This window comes from Euleptes europaea, chromosome 8, assembly GCF_029931775.1.
Source record: "Euleptes europaea isolate rEulEur1 chromosome 8, rEulEur1.hap1, whole genome shotgun sequence".
Classification (NCBI taxonomy): Eukaryota; Metazoa; Chordata; class Lepidosauria; order Squamata; family Sphaerodactylidae; genus Euleptes; species Euleptes europaea.
Window position 1 is genome coordinate 90,689,057 of NC_079319.1, and position 18,641 is coordinate 90,707,697.

The following is an 18,641-nucleotide window of genomic DNA, read 5'->3' on the forward strand; positions in this document are numbered from 1 at the left end:
TTATTAATCAGGGAACTACAACGTATAGTACTTATGAGGCGCATGAAGAATCAGCACTAGAGTGTGCTTTAAGAAAAGGAACGTTGTCTGTGATATTTCATCCAATTTTAAACATTTTTTTATAGAACATCTCTGGGATTTTTAATTTTGTTGTCCTGTATGCCCACATCAGACCTGAATGGAAGGGACCTTGACAATGTCTTATCTGAAGGACAGCGTCGCCAACTGTGCAGAAAATGTCCCATCATTCTGCATTGCAGTGTCAGCATTAGGTATGAGCGGAAAGTGCTGAGGTGAGGACTTGAAGCTCTTTAATTTATATATATATATATATATATATATATATATATATATATATATATATATATATATATATATATATATATATTTGTTCAGAGATTAGAACGCCGTCATTGAGGGAGGGGAGAAAGTGCACTAATAAAACTGGAAAGGAAAATGGATCTGTCAAATAATTCCCCAAGTACAAGCATGATAAAAATACTTTTTACTGTTGATTTAAAGGTCACCCGCAATTTGAACTAGTCAGCTGTGACAGCTCTCCTTTTTGGAAGTTAACAGTGATGGGAAATAAAAATGAAAAAGAGCCAGGCAAATGATAGTCCATTAATTGACGGGAAGGAGACATGCAAGGATGGGGATTACCCTTCACACAGTTTAGGGTGCCGTTCTGTTCGGCTTGCTATGATGGTACCTTCTGTGCCATCTTTTCTTAGAATAAAATTCGTTTCCCTCATGCCATAGAAAAGCGTGTTGGCTGAAATCAAGGGAACAGTCAATATCTTTGAAACTGATGGGTCTATACATGCTCAGGGCTTGGTAAAAGCATGTGTTCTCTCTGCCTTTTTGAATTTGTCTACCATGATATGCATAATAAAGACAGCTTGAATCAGGGATATAATAGTAATCCAAGAGAGAGCAGGAATGACTAACTGGAACCATTGTTCTTTGTAGCATTATGCCTCTGAATAGCAGCTGCTGGTGAGCAACCAGCTGGGATGGAGTGTTGCCTTCATTACCTCCTTGTGGGCCTTAAGAGTTGTCAGTGGCCTAGAGAAGATATGTCCTGCTCCTTCAATAGACACTTAATGTCAAATGAGACCCACACCCTGCAGGATTTAATTCAGTTCCACATAGGGTTGCCAGCTCTGGGTTGGGAAATACCTGGAGATTTTGAGGGTTGCCTGAGGTGGGTGCGGTTTGGGGAGGGGAGTGACTTCAGTGCCATAGAGCCCACTTTCCAAAGTCGCCTTTTTCTCCAGATCTCTATCACCTGGAGATTAGTTGTAATCCCAGGAGATCTCCAGCCATAGGGTTGCCAACCTCCAGGTACTATCTGGAGATCTCCTGCTATTACAACTGATCTCCAGCCGATAGAGATCAGTTCACCTGGAGAAAATGGCTGCTTTGGCAATTGGACACAATGTCACTGAAGTACCTCCCCTCCCCAAACCCTGCCCTCCTCAGGCTCCGCCCCAAAAACCTCCTGCCGGTGGCAAAGAGTGACCTGGAAACCCTATCCAGCCACCATCTGGAGGTTGGCAACCCTAGTTACACAGAGCTTTAAGATGGAGATGTCCCTCCCGGCCTATGGATGAGGGCAGTGATGGTTCCAACCATAGTTGGCCTCCTGTTCCATCTTTACTAGGTCTGCCTCACCTTCTCCCCTGACTACCTCATGACCAACATGAAGAGTGCCATCTGGACCCTTTGGTATTAATTGTTAAAGCTCTAAGATATTATAGGTTTTAATTTGTAAATTATCATGATTTTATGATGTATTGTATTTTAAATGGAACACTATGAATGATATTGTTGATGTGAGCTGCCCTGAGACCAACCTCCGTCAGGAATGGGCAGTTGAAGCTTTTCATAATATGGAGGTAAACAAAATCACTTGGTTAATAACATCCTGCTCCTGGAATCATCTATCTTAGCATTGTTGGGAAACTGAATGGCAGACTACATGGACCCTAGATTCCATTCAACTAGGCTCTTATGTTTCAGGGCCATTGTTCCCAAGACATGCAGGGCTGCTTTAAACATTCAATATACTGTATTTTCACATGAGCACTAAAAAATATAAAATATGAATAAAAATATTCATCATTTGGCTGGGACATGCAGATCTCCTACAATTACAACTGATTTGGAGGTTGGACTCCATGGCCTTATAACCTACTGAGGTCACTTCTGAAGTCTCCAGGAATTTCCCAACCTGGAGTTGGCAATCCTATGTATCATTCAAGCTAGGGCTGTGCATAACAATATGCCGAACTAACCCTCCCCCCAAAAATACTCCCCCCCCCCGAATAATGCTGAATAATAAGGAATAAAGAATGCTTTACTTAGCTCTATTCTTTTGGTACTTAAGTATTGCCCCTATAAATTTTGCCACAGATAGAGTAACAGAATCATTTGTATCTGATAGTAGCCATGTCACCTGTGCCCTCGTACTGCCAGATGCCTCGTCGGACATTTCCATATTTTCAAATAAAGGAGTAATTAAACTAGCCCTCAGCTCATTAAATATAGGACACTCCATTATCATATGTTCGATAGTTTAAACTTTGTTGTGTGAGCATCTACATATTCTGTTTGACTATGGCACTTTTTTATATCTGCCCTCCAGAACCGCCAAAGGAAGGGCATTCATTCTTGTCAAAGTAAAAGCTCTTCTGGGCTTTGGTATTTTCAGGCGATAGAAAATACCAGTTGCGTCAGAAGGGCAATACCCAAAAAGGAAGCTGAGCATACCCTATAAGCCCTAACAAATCTACTGTTAGAGTCCAAATCCTTTACTCGCATTTTGATTAGCCTAGTTATTTCTACAGTCTCTGAAGTCTTTACTATGTCATTTGTAATTCCCAGACATTTAATTTTCTTTTCCAGTAAATAATACCATTGGCTAATGTGAGCATCTTCCTGTCCAAGTAAAGTAGGCCCCACAGATTTTAAGATCTTAACTTTCCAAAGGAATGCTTTTATCCGTGCCTTAGCCTCCACTGATGATTCACCCAATTCAGCTCTCAGCGCTATGCCCAAGACACATCTAGGAGTAGCCAGTAAATCTTTATCAGTCAAGATAAAGGAGACATCACTACCTATATCTAGAGTTGTATAAAGCAAATGTCTAATGTTTTGGCATGAGGACATTTTGAAGCCTTTTCACTAGAGGGGGGAAAACCAACATTTACAGTTAAAACACTTTGGATGGATGTAAAAGACACAGAAATGTCAACCAAATTGCCATCACTGACCGTTTCATTATGTACTCCAGCATCAGCCTGTTAAACATTGTTTTCAGAATTTCGGCGCTGAATGACAATAACCGTTAAGACCGTACAGTATATGGTGTCTTTCCGTTTGACTGCAACTGGTTTTGTGCAAGCCATATGGAAACCAATGGGGTGGAAACAGGCAAATGACTATGAAACACATTTGCTAGTAAAAGATATTGTTCGCAAAACGGGAGCTGGTGAACTGATATTTATGGAAGCTTTCATTGTTACTTAAATATGGAGAGTAACCTCTGTTGAGAAATTGCTTTTAAAAAAAGATGGTATGAAGGTTATGACAACCCTTCTAAATTTTATGTAATAATAAATTATACTTACCAACCCTCGACTTTTCAGGGACACTGGCGATGTAAATGTCCTTGGTAAATTTAGGTTCATTGTCATTGATATCATGGATTTTAATAATAAATTCTGATTCTGGCTCTACTTGTCTTCCAGTCTTTCGGTCTATAGCCTTGGCACGTAGTACATACAGGGACTTTTCTTCTCTGTCCAGCTTTTTTGCCGCATGAATATCTCCTGTATTTTCATTTATAACGAATAGACTGCCAGCTCCATCTCCCGTTAATATGTATTTTAAATTTCCATCTCCTTTATCTTGGTCCGTGTGTAGCTTCAGGGGAAAAAAAGAACTCGATAAATATATGCATTGTTATTAACAACCCAATCTTTCCACAGTAAGTACGAGTAAGTCTTTACAAATCTTGTCTGTAATTGGGGTCACTGTTGGTTATCTTTTTTCTCGCTATTGGAATAAAAATTACCAATCTGAGACTTTGGTCACACATGCAAAGTAACTTTAAACAAATTGATAAAGGATGCAATGATGCAGAAGATAAGGAAGTAGCATTTAAAATGAAGAATACAGTGTCAAATGTGACATCAGTTTTTCAGCGTTCTTCCACAAACCCAGAGAGTTTTGGTTTTTGTCCTGAAAATAGCTGGTCCATCAACTTGTTTTCAGTGTGGGGTAGCCAAGGGAAATGATAATGTATGGTTGTGTAGTTAACACATGGGACTAGGTTAGGGATGCAATAAGTTCAGCATGTTCTCAGTTCAGTTATTGCTGGTCTTGCCAATCTTTATGAAAAAGACAGTAGCTAGGGATGCGTGGATTCCCCCAGATCATTACTTTTATTGCTCTGAATTTCATTCTGTGATGTGGTCTGCTTAGGGTTGCCAGGTCCCTCTTTGCCACCAGCGGGAGGTTTTTTGTGTTGAGACTGAGGAGGACAGGGTTTGGGGAAGGGAGGGACTTCAATACCATAGAGTCCAATGGCCAAAGCAGCCATTTTCTTCAGCTGAACTGAACTCTATTGGCTGGAGATGAGTTGTAATAGCAGGAGATCTCCAGCTAGTACCTGGAGGATGGCAACCCTAGGTCTACTCCTTAATTCCAGATTAGTCAGGAATTTTTAAAAAAATCAATTCCTGAATTGGAGCAGTTTTCAGTTGTCAATATACTTATACATGTGTTCACTGAATCAACATGTTACTGTAGTTATGTTTGCTATTCCTCCATTTGGGTGGTCATAAAAATCATTGGTCATAAAATCTACCATACTGATATGGTGATATCTTTCATTTTCTATCAAATGTTAGCTTTTCCCTCCCAGTTCTCACTTTAGCAATGCAGATAATTCCAGATAGATTTGACTCAATCAATCAATCAATCAATTGATTGACTCCAGTAGCACCTCAGAGACCAACAAGAGTCAAAGCTCTCTTTGTCAGAGGGGGAGGGGCCATGGCTAAGTGGAGAGCATCTGCTTGGCATGCAGAAGGTCCCAGGTTCAATCCCTGGCATCTCCAGTTAAAGGGACTAGGCAAGTAGGTGATGTGAAAGACCTCTGTCTGAGACCCTGGAGAGCCACTGCCGGCCAGAGTAGACAATACTGACTTTGATGGACCAAGGGTCTGATAAGGCAGCTTCATGTGTTCATAATTCCTCTAGTTTATGTGAGAAGCACTCATTCAAAATACAGGTGGAAGAACTGTATGTTAATTAGTTTTTGGGGGGTTTTTTGCATGGAGGAGCATTCAAAGAAATCACCCTCCAATCAAAAAATTAACTCCCTCATAATGTAAGGAAGGAATGATGTAAGGAAGACTTCATATTTTGTATCCCAAAGTGGAAAAGCAACAAAAAGAGCAATGTGATGTAATGGTAATACAATATTAATTCGCACATATTCAGAAGCCAATTTCTGTCTTGCAATGTCCAGCATTTCTTCTGAACAGGCTGTGGAGCCTTCATGCACTTGCTGCAATGGACAGTGTCACATTGGACAGTGTCACAATGGACAGTGTCACATTGTCTTGCAGCATTTAGTCACAGGACCTGCATGGACAAAAGCTAGGTGGGACAGGGGCAGTAGTAAAAAGGGGAATCAGATTAGATTGGGTGAAAAAGTTGCCTGGATTCAACCCATTAGAGCAGAGTCAGTGTTCTTTGTCTTGGTTTCATAGGCAATCTGAGCCAATCAGGAAACATTTTAAACACCTAAGAGTTCCTTGGATATGGAATGGTATAATATGGGGCAATCTTGTCAGATCTTGGAAGCTAAGCAGGGTCTGTACTTGGATGGGATACCGCCAAGGAAGACTCTGCAGAGGGAAGGCAATGGCAAACCACTGCTGCTTCTCACTTGCCTTGAAAGCTGCTTTCTGGGGTTCCCAGCACCTTAAAGACTAACAAAAATATTTTCTGGTAGGTTCTTGTAGGTTATCCGGGCTGTGGGACCGTGGTCTTGGTATTTTCTTTCCTGACGTTTCGCCAGCAGCTGTGGCAGGCATCTTCAGAGGAGTAACACTGTCCTTCAGTGTTACTCCTCTGAAGATGCCTGCCACAGCTGCTGGCGAAACGTCAGGAAAGAAAATACCAAGACCATGGTCACACAGCGCGGATAACCTACAAGAACCAATGAACTCTGACAGTGAAAGCCTTCGACAATATTTTCTGGTAGGGTATGAGCTTTCGTGAGCCACAGCTCACTTCTTCAGATACAGCTAGAATGTGAATCCAGATGGGGAAACCAACCTGGTTCACCACATTAGCATCTGCTGCTCATGTGGAGGAGTGGGGAATCAAACCTGGTTCTCCAGATTAGAGTCCACCACTCCAAACCACCACTCTTAACCACTACACCATGCTGAAATCTTGAAGACACAAGTGACCAGCTTGTGGCATTGGTGCCACAGAGCAATAAACTTTGATGGCATTGCTACACAGGACTGGAAGAGCTGACTGCCTGTCTACATTTTAAGGGAATCTGAATCTGAAACAGAGAGGTCTGCATATGCTCTATAGTATTCCCTGAATTGTTATGGTAGGAAGGGGGAAATGGTGCCTTTCTTTGCTGGGAAACGCCCTTAGACCAAGGGTTCCCTGGAAAGAACCCTGGTAATACGCCGCCACCACTGAGGACCTCCTGAGAACCTCTAGACTGAAATACTGAGAAGGCACGCTTCCAGCGCAGTACTAGAGCAATAACAAAATAACTTATAACCATTTTCATGGGTCAGGCATGGTTTTCATGGGTCAGGCATGAAGATATGACTCAGTTGTATCCCCTCCCAATCCCAAAGCTCCCCATTTCTCCACAACAAACTCTCTGACTTGGATGGTTTTTTGTTTGCAATGTTCTCCTGGCAGTGCTTTTTCCTGGGTGGTAAGGAATTGCTGACAAAAGAGAAAGCCAGGGAACTATCAGTTTCTGTCAATGGAACATTCAACCTGTGCTAGTCAATTGTTTATTTATTTAAATCATTTGAACCCGAGTGGGGACTCAGAGCAGCTTACATCATTCTCCTCGCCTCCATTTTATTCCAAAATATAATTAATCCTAACTAACTGGTCTTGTTTGACTTTTGGGAATCTTTCTGTGAACCAATCTAACTTTCTACAAACTGACATGTCAGTTTCTTCCTTTGCATTTTTTTTTTACAAAAGAAGGCATCTACTTTTATACAGAAACTTCTGCTTCTATAAATCTTCTTGTGGACTATGAGTAAATAATGCAGAAACCATCTAGCATGTGCTACTCCAACCGACTGAAGCTTCCTTGCGATACTGTGGCTCTCTGGCACCGTGAATTCCCAGGCTGAGTCTGAAGTTTGAGCCTATGCATTCTTCTGTTGGGCATCTAGCAATAACTTAAATTTGACAGGGCAAACGAGGATCCTGAATCATACCTCTGCAATTCTGTAGTTGTCAGCATCTGCTGAAGCATAACTGACTGCAAATTAACCACCTCCAGTGTTTAGTTGGCTCCAAGGGAGCAATGTGTTGGGAAGTGGCTTCATAATTTAGGGCTTAGTAAGGTGCAACTGTGGAGTTCTTCCTTCTCTCCTAGTACTTTGGCGATAATACACAGACACACACACACACATCCATAGTGTTTGTGTGTGTGTTTTGGGGGGTACATTATACTATCCATAAATTACAAGAAGCCATTTTCCATACAAATAATGTTAATACCAAACAGCCATATTGAAAAATAAGGATCATTCATATTTGTGACCAAAATCTGAATAAATAGTTTGAATTTCAGACAGATTGTATGGCTGTACCTATTTCATTTTATATGTACTTCAGGATAAAATAAAAATGCTGAGCTGTATTAAACTTGAATGAGATCTGAGGAATGTGTCCCCCCCCCCCCATTTATTTCATGGCCGATCTAGGGTAACTGTATTTCACTTGTGGAGCCTAATGAGAAGGAATTTCCATTTCCAGTTACATCTTCTTTGACATAACTCTGTGACAAAAAGGGCGAGGATAGGACAAAAGGCTCCCTTTTTAGGTGTGTGGTGAACCCTCCTAAGAAACATGAGAAACCTCTTCAACACTCTTGGCTTTCCTCAAAAAAACTCTGATGTTTCAACCGAGGAAACTTGCTTGAGGTGAAATTGTGGTGGTGCTCCGGAGCTCAGTGCTGTTATGGAAACAAGGAAGAGCTAAAAAGCACCGGGTGTCCCTTGTTTTTATTGAAGTAGTTATAGAGCTAAGGTAATTCTGTTGGTTTTCCTTCAGCTGACCTCATCAATAAACAGGGTAGATTTTTTTTTTTGTTGACAGCTACTTGCTGAACTGACAGTTTTTATTTTCATAAATGGCAAAATGGTCCCACATAGAAAGATTCTTATGCAATTACAATACAACCAAGGTGTTAGAATTCGCTTACATCTGACTGCATTTTTACAAATACTGTTTTCATGTCTGGATATGAAATCAATATAAATATATACTACTGCTTCTAAGTCTGTCATTCAGCATCCATGGCCCTAGACGGGTCCACATCTACATTGGCATGCATCAAGTTCCATATACTTTGGATAGGTTTGCCAGGTCCCTTTTTGCTACCGGCAGGAGGTTTTTGTGGTGGAGCCTGAGGAGGGCAGAGTTTAGGGAGGGGAGGGACTTCAATGCCATCGAGTCAAACTGCCAAAGCGGCCATTTTCTCCCGGGGAACTGATCTCTATCGGCTGGAGATCAGTTGTAACAGCAGAAGATCTCTAGCTAGTACCTGGAGGTTGGCAACCCTAATTTTGGGTGAGTATTGGAAAGTTTGCTTTAGCATGTGGATCGGCATTATTTGATCAGAGTAAATGTCTTGATGAACCCAGAATGAAAATTATTTCTATATAATAGCCTTCATAATTGGCAGAGTGACCATTATTTGGAAAGTATTGTGGTTTCAATCTAGACATTCAATCGAGAGTTTCCGTCTAGACATTAGGAAGAATTTTCTAACAGTTAGAGCGGTTCCTCAGTGGAACAGGCTTCCTCGGAAGGTGGTGAGCTCTCCTTCCCTGGAGGTTTTTAAGAAGAGGTTAGATGGCCATCTGTCAGCAATGCTGATTCTCTGACCTTAGGCAGATGAGGAGAGGGAGGGCATCTTGGCCATCTTCTGGTCACTAGGGGTGTGGAGGGGGGAGGTAGTTGTGAATTTCCTGCATTGTGCAGGGGGTTGGACTTGATGGCCCTGGTGGTCCCTTCCAACTCTATGATTCTATGATTCAGTCCCTTTCATCTGAGTTCCTGGTTGCTGCTTTCTTCCACAGAACTCAAGGGAAGCTATTAAGAGCAGACCAATCTCTAGGGTTGCCAACCTCCAGGTACTAGCTGGAGATCTCCTGCTATTTCAACTGATCTCCAGCTGAAAGAGATCAGTTCACCGGGAGAAAATGTCCATTTTGGCAATTGGACTCTATGGCACTGAAGTCCCTCCCCTCCCCAAATCTCACCCTCCTTAAGCTCCGCCCCAAAAATCTTCAGGTATTTCCCAACCCAGAGCTGGCATACCTAGCCATCTCCAGTCTGCACCGCGCATCCTTTGCTGCTGCATATTCCCTGTTCTCACTTGTGCTTCTTGGTGTAATGCGAATAGTGATATTTACATGAAATTCATTGGGTTGGCTCCAACTAACTTTTCCATGGGCGAACAAGGAGCACGGATCCCTTTGGCCACAAAAAAGGTTCTGCTGAGAATCATGGAGCTTTCATGGTCAAAACTTACCTGAGATGCAGGCTGTAGAGAGGAGGGGACTCGGCAGAGATTGAGATAAAAGCTGGCTGCGCTCTTCCCATAAACCAGTGGTCGGCAAACTTATTAGTCAACAGAGCCAAATATCAACAGTACAATGATTGAGATTTCTTTTGAGAGCCAAATTTCTTAAGCTTAAACTATATAGGTAGGTACACTGTTTATTAACTTAATAAACTTTAATTAAAGTTTTAAGTCTTAATTAAACTATAGGTACACTGAATAAAACTTGATATCATACTTAATAATGATCTTCTTTATTGATAAAAATTAAATTGTAAGTAAGGTATCCATAAAATTAAATCATGACAACGACTGAAAAACACTTAATGTGAACACTTAATGTGAGCAAACTTTTCTCTAGATTCACAGACACGGTAAACACATGACTGCTGGATCAGACTAAGGCTCTTCAGGTCCAGCAGTCTGTTCCCACAGTGGCCAACCAAGTGCCTCCAGGAAGGCCACCAGCAAGACCAGTGCAGCATCATTGTCCTGCCTGTGTTCCATAGCACCTGATATAATAGGCCTGCTCCTCTGACCCTGGAGAGAATAGGCATGCATCATGACTAGTATCCATTTTGATTAGTAGCCATGGATAGCCCTCTCCTCCATGAACAGGTCCACTCCCCTCTTAAAGCCCTCCAAGTTGGCAGCCATCACCACCTCCTGGGGCAGGGAGTCCCACCATTTAACCACGCGTTGTGTGAAGAAATACTTCCTTTTATCAGTTTTGAATCTCCCACCCTCCAGCTTCAGCAGACGACCCGAGTTGTAGCATTACGGGAGAGGGAGAGAAGCTTCTCCCTGTCCACTCTCTCCACCCCATGAATAATTGCATAGACCTCCATCATGTCTCCCCTCCTTTCCAAGCTCAGCAGCCCTACGCGTTTGCAGCGCTCCTCCCAAGGCAGAGTCCGAGAGGCGCCCGCTTTCGGGAGGCGGCTCCGCCACCCCGAAAAAGTGCCTCGGCGAAGAGGTGAAGAGGCAAACGCCCCCCCAACAACAACACTCACCACCGAGTATTGTCATAGTAATGCTCCAGCACGGAATATCCAAAGAAGGAGTTGTTGGGCCCCTGGCAAACCACGGGCTGCTCCAGGTCGACGTTGTAGGCGTAAGCCAGCGCCACGGCAATGGTGGCCACCAGCACTTTGAAGCCGCCCCGCTTGCCCGGCCAGGGGGACCCGGCCATTTTCCACGGGGGGCAGGGGAGACAGCACACCCGCTCACCTGCTCGCTCGCGCTCTCTCTCTCTCTCTCCGGTGCCGGCTCCGGACAGGAAACTTGCCTCCTCTCTCTCTCTCTCTCTTTCTCCGGCGCTCTCTCTCGCTCTCGCTCTCCGGCTGCCGGTGTGAGCGGGTGCGAGAGCAGGGGCTCCGAACCAAGTGGTAGAGCCGCACACAAAAAGCCAAAGAGCCGCATGCGGCTCACGAGCCGCAGTTTGCTGGCCACTGCCATAAACCATGCAATCCCATGCAGAATTACTCCACTGTATGCCTACTGATTGTAATGGAGATACAATGGAGCAACTTTGTATAGGATTGCACTGTGAAATAAGTACTGTAAGACAGTCTTTATTAGTAGTATTTCCCTTGGTTTCCAAATGAAATAAGATACTGATGTGATTTCAAAGGTCTCCCTGGAGATTTTAGTGTGCTAGCTCGAGCAGTCAAGGTCACTAATGCATGCTTCTTAAAGATCTATTCAATAAAAAAACCCAGTCATCCTGTATGCTTCTTTTTCATTGTGGATGTAGCTATGGAGGTAAATTCTAATTTTTGCTCCATTGTTCTGTTGCGCACATGATTTTGAACAACAGCTTTCTGAGTAAAATTTCTTTAAACTGAGGAGGGCATTCACCTTCTGGTATTTCTAATCAACATTCTCTATTTACTGAGTGTGTTGAGAAGCTATGATCAGTTACCTCTGGGGATTTTGCAGTTTTGCAGAACTATAAAGAGGAAAACTCACCATTCTCTTTCTTTGAATGCTCCTTTCTATAGCTTGGTGTTTGGAAAAAGAAAAAAAGAAATGTCTTGTACATGTTCTATAAGATTAATTTCTAGAAGACTGATCAGCAGGTCATTCCAGCATGCCTCCTGGAAGAGATGAAGGGAAAAGGGGTGGGGTGGGGCCAATATGATCACATAAACTAGAGGAAAAGGAGAGCCACACAGCCTGCAGTGATAGGGGTGGGATTGGGGTTGCCAGGTGCCTCCTGACAACTGCCAGAGAGTGGAGGTGGGGGGACTTACCAGCAGTAAACTAAAGCCAAACCTTTTAGCATCCACAATGCAGCACTAGAGTGATGTCATCACATTGCTGACGACCTTGGGGGCACTCTGGTATTTGGGCAAAACTCTATGGTAGAAACTGTTTTTACCATAGAGTTTTGCCCAAATACAAAGACTATTCCTCCAGTTATTGGTGATACAATGACATCACTTCCAGTGGATGCTGGAAATTATATCACTATGTTGTGGACACCAAAGGCCTCAGCCTAAGTTTACTGCTAGTAAGTTTCCCTGCTGGCTGGCTGAACGGCCCTGGGGAGCAGAGCGCAAAGTGAGGGGTATGACAAAACTCCTAGTAAGCAATTTATTATAGAGGAGAAGGCAAAAATAGTGTTACAGTAGCAAACATAATTTATTTCAGCAAATGTTTTTACTATTAGGTTTGAATGGTGAACCAAGCGAGACTCAAGAATTGCATGGTTCAAAAATCCTTGTTCTCAGGATATTGTGTTAAATCCAAAATGGCTCTGATATTAAGATTTCTGGATTATTCCCTTCTTGGACCAACTCCAGTGAAGCCATAGGTTCAATCCATCTTGCTTTTCTGCTGGTGTAAAAGGAAGAAGGGTTCCCTGTAGACCACCAGAAAAAGTTATACTGGGGATCATGGAATTAAATGGAGAAAATGAATGGAGAAAACTAGGTGATACAGAGGTAGCAGAGGACTTGGCTGATATTTCCTCAATTTCCTCAAGCAAGCATTGAGAGGAGCAGAACAGAAAGGGGGACTCACTGGATCTTTTCATTTTTAAACTTTCAAGCTTAAGTTAATAGTATCCATACTCTTTTTGATGTAAAGCAGTCAAATGTTCTAAAGACACGAGGGAATGTTTTTCATGAGCTCTTCCTGTTGACATAAGAAAGCTTATGTTAAGATAAATGTAACATCCAGTTAGCCAAATTTTAGAAATCATAGCCATTATAAACCAAGTTTTCCAGGATGATTTACTCTGCTGGGGGTTTCTCCATAGATGGTTTGTGCATGTATTTAATCACAGCCTTGGGTCTGCATGACTGTCCTAATTCTATTTCTCACTTCATTCTGTTCCTGGTCATCAGATAAAAATGGAACACAGATATCTGAAGCTGCTTGTAGAGTAGGGCCGCCAAGTCCCTCTTTGCCACCAGAGGGAGGTTTTGGGGTGGAGCCTGAGGAGGGCGGGGTTTAGGGTGGGGAGGGACTTCAATGCCGTAGAGTCCAATTGCCAAAGCGGCCATTTCCTCCAGGCAAAGTGATAGCTATCGGCAGGAGATCAGCTGTAATAGCAGGAGATCTCTAGCTAGTACCTGGAGGTTGGCAACCCTATTGCAGAGGTGTTGTTTTTAGTGAGTCTTCAAGGGAAGTTGTGAGAGCTGTGAGATTAAAATTTTACTTTTTATATGCACTTGATCAGATGTTATGATTTTGATGTAAAATATGTTTTTGTTTGTTTTTGTGACAGCCTTTGGCTAAAACCAACCAAATAATTATACGAATGAGTTTTAAAATTAATTGAGCAATGCCAGAACACTTAGAATTTCAATGTGTCTGTAGTGGCATATGAAGACTGAAATGACATCTTTGAATATCTTCATAGCTACAATATAATTGCATAGTGATTGATCTATGTATATTAAACATGCAGCTGATAACCTTCCCCAGTCAACACAATCAAACATTGCAATGCCAAGTATGTGGTGTAGGAAACCCTGAGTCATATAACTAATGCCTATTCTTCATTTTCTTCTGCCATTTGTTTCTAAATATGGGGATTGTAGTGCTTGGTTTGCCCATTGGACTCTATGGCATTGAATTCCCTCCCCTTCCCACACCCCACTCTCCTCAGGCTCCGTCCCAAAAACCTCCTGCTGGTGGCAGAACTGGCAACCGTATCTCTCATTAGGGTTGCCAACCTCCTGGTGGTGGCTGGAGATTTCCTACTATTACAACTGATCTCCAGGTGACAGAGATCAGTTCACCTGGAGAAAATGGCCACTTGGGCAATTGGAAACTATGGCATTGAAGTCCCGCCCCTCTTTAAACCCCACCCTCCTCAGGCTCCACCCCCAAAATCTCCAGGTATTCCCAACCCAGAGCTGGCAACCCTACCTCTCATGCTCACTCTGGTGCTGGTTCTTACTCTACGAGAGGTTTTGATAACTGTGGGGCTCTTCCTGCCCTTGGTCTGCTGCTGGCCCCTCTGTTATGACTGCTCTTACTGTTAGACAGCCCAAGAGGTCTCAGTGAGAAGAAGGGAGGGGTAGGGTTGCCAACCTCCAGGTAGTAGCTGGAGATCTCCTGCTACTACAACTGATCTCTAGCTGATAGAGTCAGTTCACCTGGAGAAAATGGCCGCTTTGGCCATTAGACTCTATGGCATTGAAGTCCTTCCCCTTCCCAAACCCTCCTCAGGCTCTGCCCCAAAAAACTTCCCGCCGGTGGCGAAGAGGGACCTGGCAACCCTAGGGAGGGGGTTGCAACACCTCATCTCCAGTGACCTCTGCTAGCCAACACTCAGAGCAGGATCAGTTACAACATCCCTAACGTGCTTCTGGGCCCTCTATAAACAACAAGTGGGATGCCCTCTTGGCCATTTTCATCCCACCATGTGACCTGGAAGTACTTAGCATTGAAGGAAAGCTCTCATTGGCCTGGGCCTAGGGTTGCCAACCTCCAGGTGGCACCTGGAGATCCCCTGCTATTACAGTTGATCTCCAGACCTTCAAAATCAATTCCCCTGGAGACAATGGCTGCTTTGGAGAGTGGACTCTATGGCCTGATGAGTTTCCTACCCTCCCCTCCCCTCCCCAAACCCCACCCTTCCCTGACTCCCCCCCCCCCAAATCTCCAGATATTTCTCAACCAGAACTGGCAACCCTAACCACACACACATATCTCCAGTTTAAAAGGATCAGGTCGTAGGTAATGTCAAAGGCCTCTGCCTGATACCCCAGAGAGCTGCTATATTTTTCACCTATGCATGTGAAACTGTGACACAAGATGGCCCTGACCTTGTTAAACCAGTGGGCTGACTCAGCTTAAGGCAGCTTCATGTGTAATTGAGAGTAATCATGAGGGGCTGGAGGAAAGGAGGGTGAGAGCAAGAAACTATTTATACTTAGTCCCACACAAAGTGCACTGATGAATGTGTATCATGAATTTAAATAGTGAAATGGGCTACGGCAGATGGGGGCAGCTAACTGCCAGAAAAATCTTACCTTTACTTAAGTGGAAGGGTTTTTTTTTTTTATAGAAAATTATAATCAAAGAAATTAGTCTCCTCACTAACATCTAGGGTTGCCAGGCTGCTCCTTGCCACCAACGGGAGCTTTGTGGGGGCATGGCTGGCAGCCGTGATTAGTGCGTGCGGCCGACCAATGTCACTTCTGGGTTTACCTGAACGTGATGTGGATCCTCTAGCAACTGCCTCCAAAACTCAATGGTTTCCATAGGGTTTTGGGGGTGATTAGGAGAGCATCCGCACTGGGTCCTGCTGCAGTTGGCCCTCTTCCGCCCAAGGGTGGCGGGCAGCCCTGGTGGATTGGCAGGCTTTTGCCCACTCACTCAGGCAGTTGGCAAGCCTACTAACAAATCCTCCCTTTCTATATGGCAAATGTTCCAGCATTCTGCAGATGCAACAGGGACCCATGTATTGGTACCCATTAGTGTCACATAGGATACCATGGCTTCTGAAGCTGCAGCAGCTCATATTTGCTTGTTGATTTCCTTATTTCACTGATGCTCTGCTTTTGTTGCAGTTGTTAGTAAACCATTAATGCTCTTTTAAAAGAAAAATTAAACCTTGAGAATGTTGAATACCTCACAGTAAAGGCGTGTGCTCTTTTTTATGGAGAACAGGCGCATTAAGCAACAATTCCAGCACAGTCCTAAGGAAGGTACTTGCGGCAGGGCCGGGGATGGCGCCGCTGCACTGCCTCCTGAGCAGCTTGCTGGCCTGGTGCAACAAGCCGAAAATGAAATGTTCCCCAAACCCCATGAAACTGCTCTATGCAGTCTCATGGGCAGGGTTGCCAGGTGCCCAGTGGTGGTGGGCAAACCCCCGGCAATTCACCTCTCTGCCCGCCAACCAGCTGAGGGGCGGCGGGCAAACATGAACATACTCATACACGCCGCGGCACGTCACTTTTGCTTTACAATGTATTTACACGTCACTTCCAGTTTACAATGCGTTTACACCCGGAAGTGCCGCATCACAAGCGGCCCTTTACCACTTGAGTGGTATAAGGCCTCTCGCAAGGTGGCACTTCCGATAGTAAACTGGAAGTGGCGTGCACGTGCCAGCACATCTGTGCATGTGCGCGCAATCTACTCAGCTCTGCCCCAAAAGCCTCCCGCTGGAGGAGACGGGGGACCTGGCAACCCTACTCATGGGACCATGCCACTATTTTTGCAGACACCTTATTTTAGGCCTTATTTTACTTTTTACTTTTTCTCCCAGGACAGTGTCCCCACTAGGATTGCCAGGTCATTTAGTTTGGCAGGCAATTGCCCACCAATCCAGTGCCTGGCTTGGAAGTGGGGAAGTGCCCCAAAAACCTCCCGCTGGAGCTGAGGGCGGACCTGGCAACCCTTGTGCCCACACGCAACCCTTCCACCAGCTGCCACAGCTTTCCTGCTGGCAAGACCTGGCAACCCTACCTTGGGTTCAACTCCTCACTCTGAGCCTCAATTGCTTTTTCTCTGAGCCTGGTGTTAAGCATCTGATCTCTCAGAAAGGAGTGCGCACCACAAGGCCTCAGTAAGAGTACAACCACCACTTTATTCAGCGATTTTAAAGCATAGCTTTTACAGAGAGTGAGTACTTTATTGCCTCCCCTGGTATACCCAAAAAACTGCACTTCTAATATCTCCTGTATATTACACTTAGGGTTGCAATCTACTATTACAACTGATCTCCAGCCGATAGAGATCAGTTCCCCTGGAGAAAATGGCTCCTTTGGCCATTGGACACTCTGGCATTTAAATCCTGCCCCTCCCCAAACCCTGCCCTCCTCAGGCTCCAACCCAGAAACTTCCCACTAGTGGCAAAGAGGGACCTGGCAACCCTAATTACACCTAGGGTTAAGAGGGGGGTGAAGGAGGAAAACATTTCAACCTGATATTTTAAAAATTAAAATAAAAAACAGGAATAGTTTTTTTTTTTAAAAAAACCTCCAGTGTAGACATACTCCTATGTCTCTCTGTGTGTGCGTAAAGTGCCTTCAAGTTGCAGCCGACTTATGGCGACCCCTTTTTGGGGTTTTCATGGCAAGAGACTAACAGAGGTGGTTTGCCAGTGCCTTCCTGTGCACAGAGACCCTGGTCTTCCTTGGTGGTCTCCCATCCAAATACTAACCAGGGCTGACCCTGCTTATCTTCTGAGATCTGATGAGATCAGGCTAGCCTGGGCCATCCAGGTCAGGGCACCCTGTGTCTACATAGGAGGCTTTGAAATGAGACTGGTGGGAATTTCTAGTGTTCCCCTTTTTTCATTGTTTCCTCAGTGACTGAGTACATAATATTATGAGCAATTTATTTTATTTTATTTTTTTGCAGGTAGATTAATCAGTAGCCCCTTGTACCTCTGCTGCAAGCCCGTAGTTTGAGCCGTGTTTGTTGGAGAAGTAAAATGGACAAATATAAAATAATTTGTGACTGTTTTCATCAACTCGGAGGACAAGGGTGCTTGAGTCAAGTATGATGAAGCACTAAAGGTGACCCGTTCCGAACACTTAAAACTGTCAGAGCCGGACCTGGAAGCTGTGTGTTGCTACCGCTGGACCATCTTGTAAACTTATAGCTTCTGGCAGCAAATTGAGAGTGTGAGGGCAAAGGTGGAGGGCAGCTGCTTCTTTGTCTGTTTCTATCATATCATTTGACATTGATTTAAAGCTAAAAGGCCTTTGCCTCTCCTTTCAGAACATTAAATCTGAAATGGTCAGAGAACTCCCTTTCAAGGTCGCATAAAAAGACCGGAAAGCTTCATGCGTCCACCTTAGTCCTCAGTCTCCTTTTCAGTTAATGGGGATGCTCAGGAAGAAGTGACTTTCGGGCCTACGCTTGCCTGTCTTCCGTTTCATGGGGTGACTCTTATGAAGTGTGAGTGACATGGCACCCATGGGAATGAGGTTTTCATAGGGCTGGAGATCTCCTGCTATTACAGCTGATCTCCAGACGATAGAGATCAGTTCCCCTGGACAAAATGGCTGCTTTGGCAATTGGACACTATGGCATTGAAGTCCCTCATGTGGGATTGCAGGGAAAGGGGTGGATCTTCTTATTGGAGTCTACAACCCAAATTTCCAGGTATTTCCAAGCCTGAAGCTGGCAGCCCTACCTGCAGCTAGGATTGCCAGGTTCCCCCCCACTCGCCACCAGCCAACAGTGGGGGAGGGGGGAGGGTTGCGATTTCCATGTCAGGGAACTCCTGGAGGTTGGTGCTCCACCACCTGGAGGTTGGCAACCATAGCTGCAGGAGAAATAACCAGCAAAGTTGCCA

At 44.3% G+C, this 18,641-nt stretch overlaps 1 protein-coding gene across 3 annotated transcripts in view; it reads right to left on the bottom strand.

The window, feature by feature from the left end:
* The window catches only part of LOC130481507 (cadherin-9-like), a 94,371-nt gene that overhangs the window by 66,649 nt on the left and 9,081 nt on the right, over nucleotides 1-18,641 (bottom strand). For all 3 annotated transcript variants that reach the window (XM_056854187.1, XM_056854188.1, XM_056854189.1), the window contains exon 2: nucleotides 3,636-3,930. In XM_056854187.1, coding sequence (XP_056710165.1) covers nucleotides 3,636-3,930 — 295 coding nt within the window. The remainder of the gene's footprint in view (nucleotides 1-3,635; nucleotides 3,931-18,641) is intronic.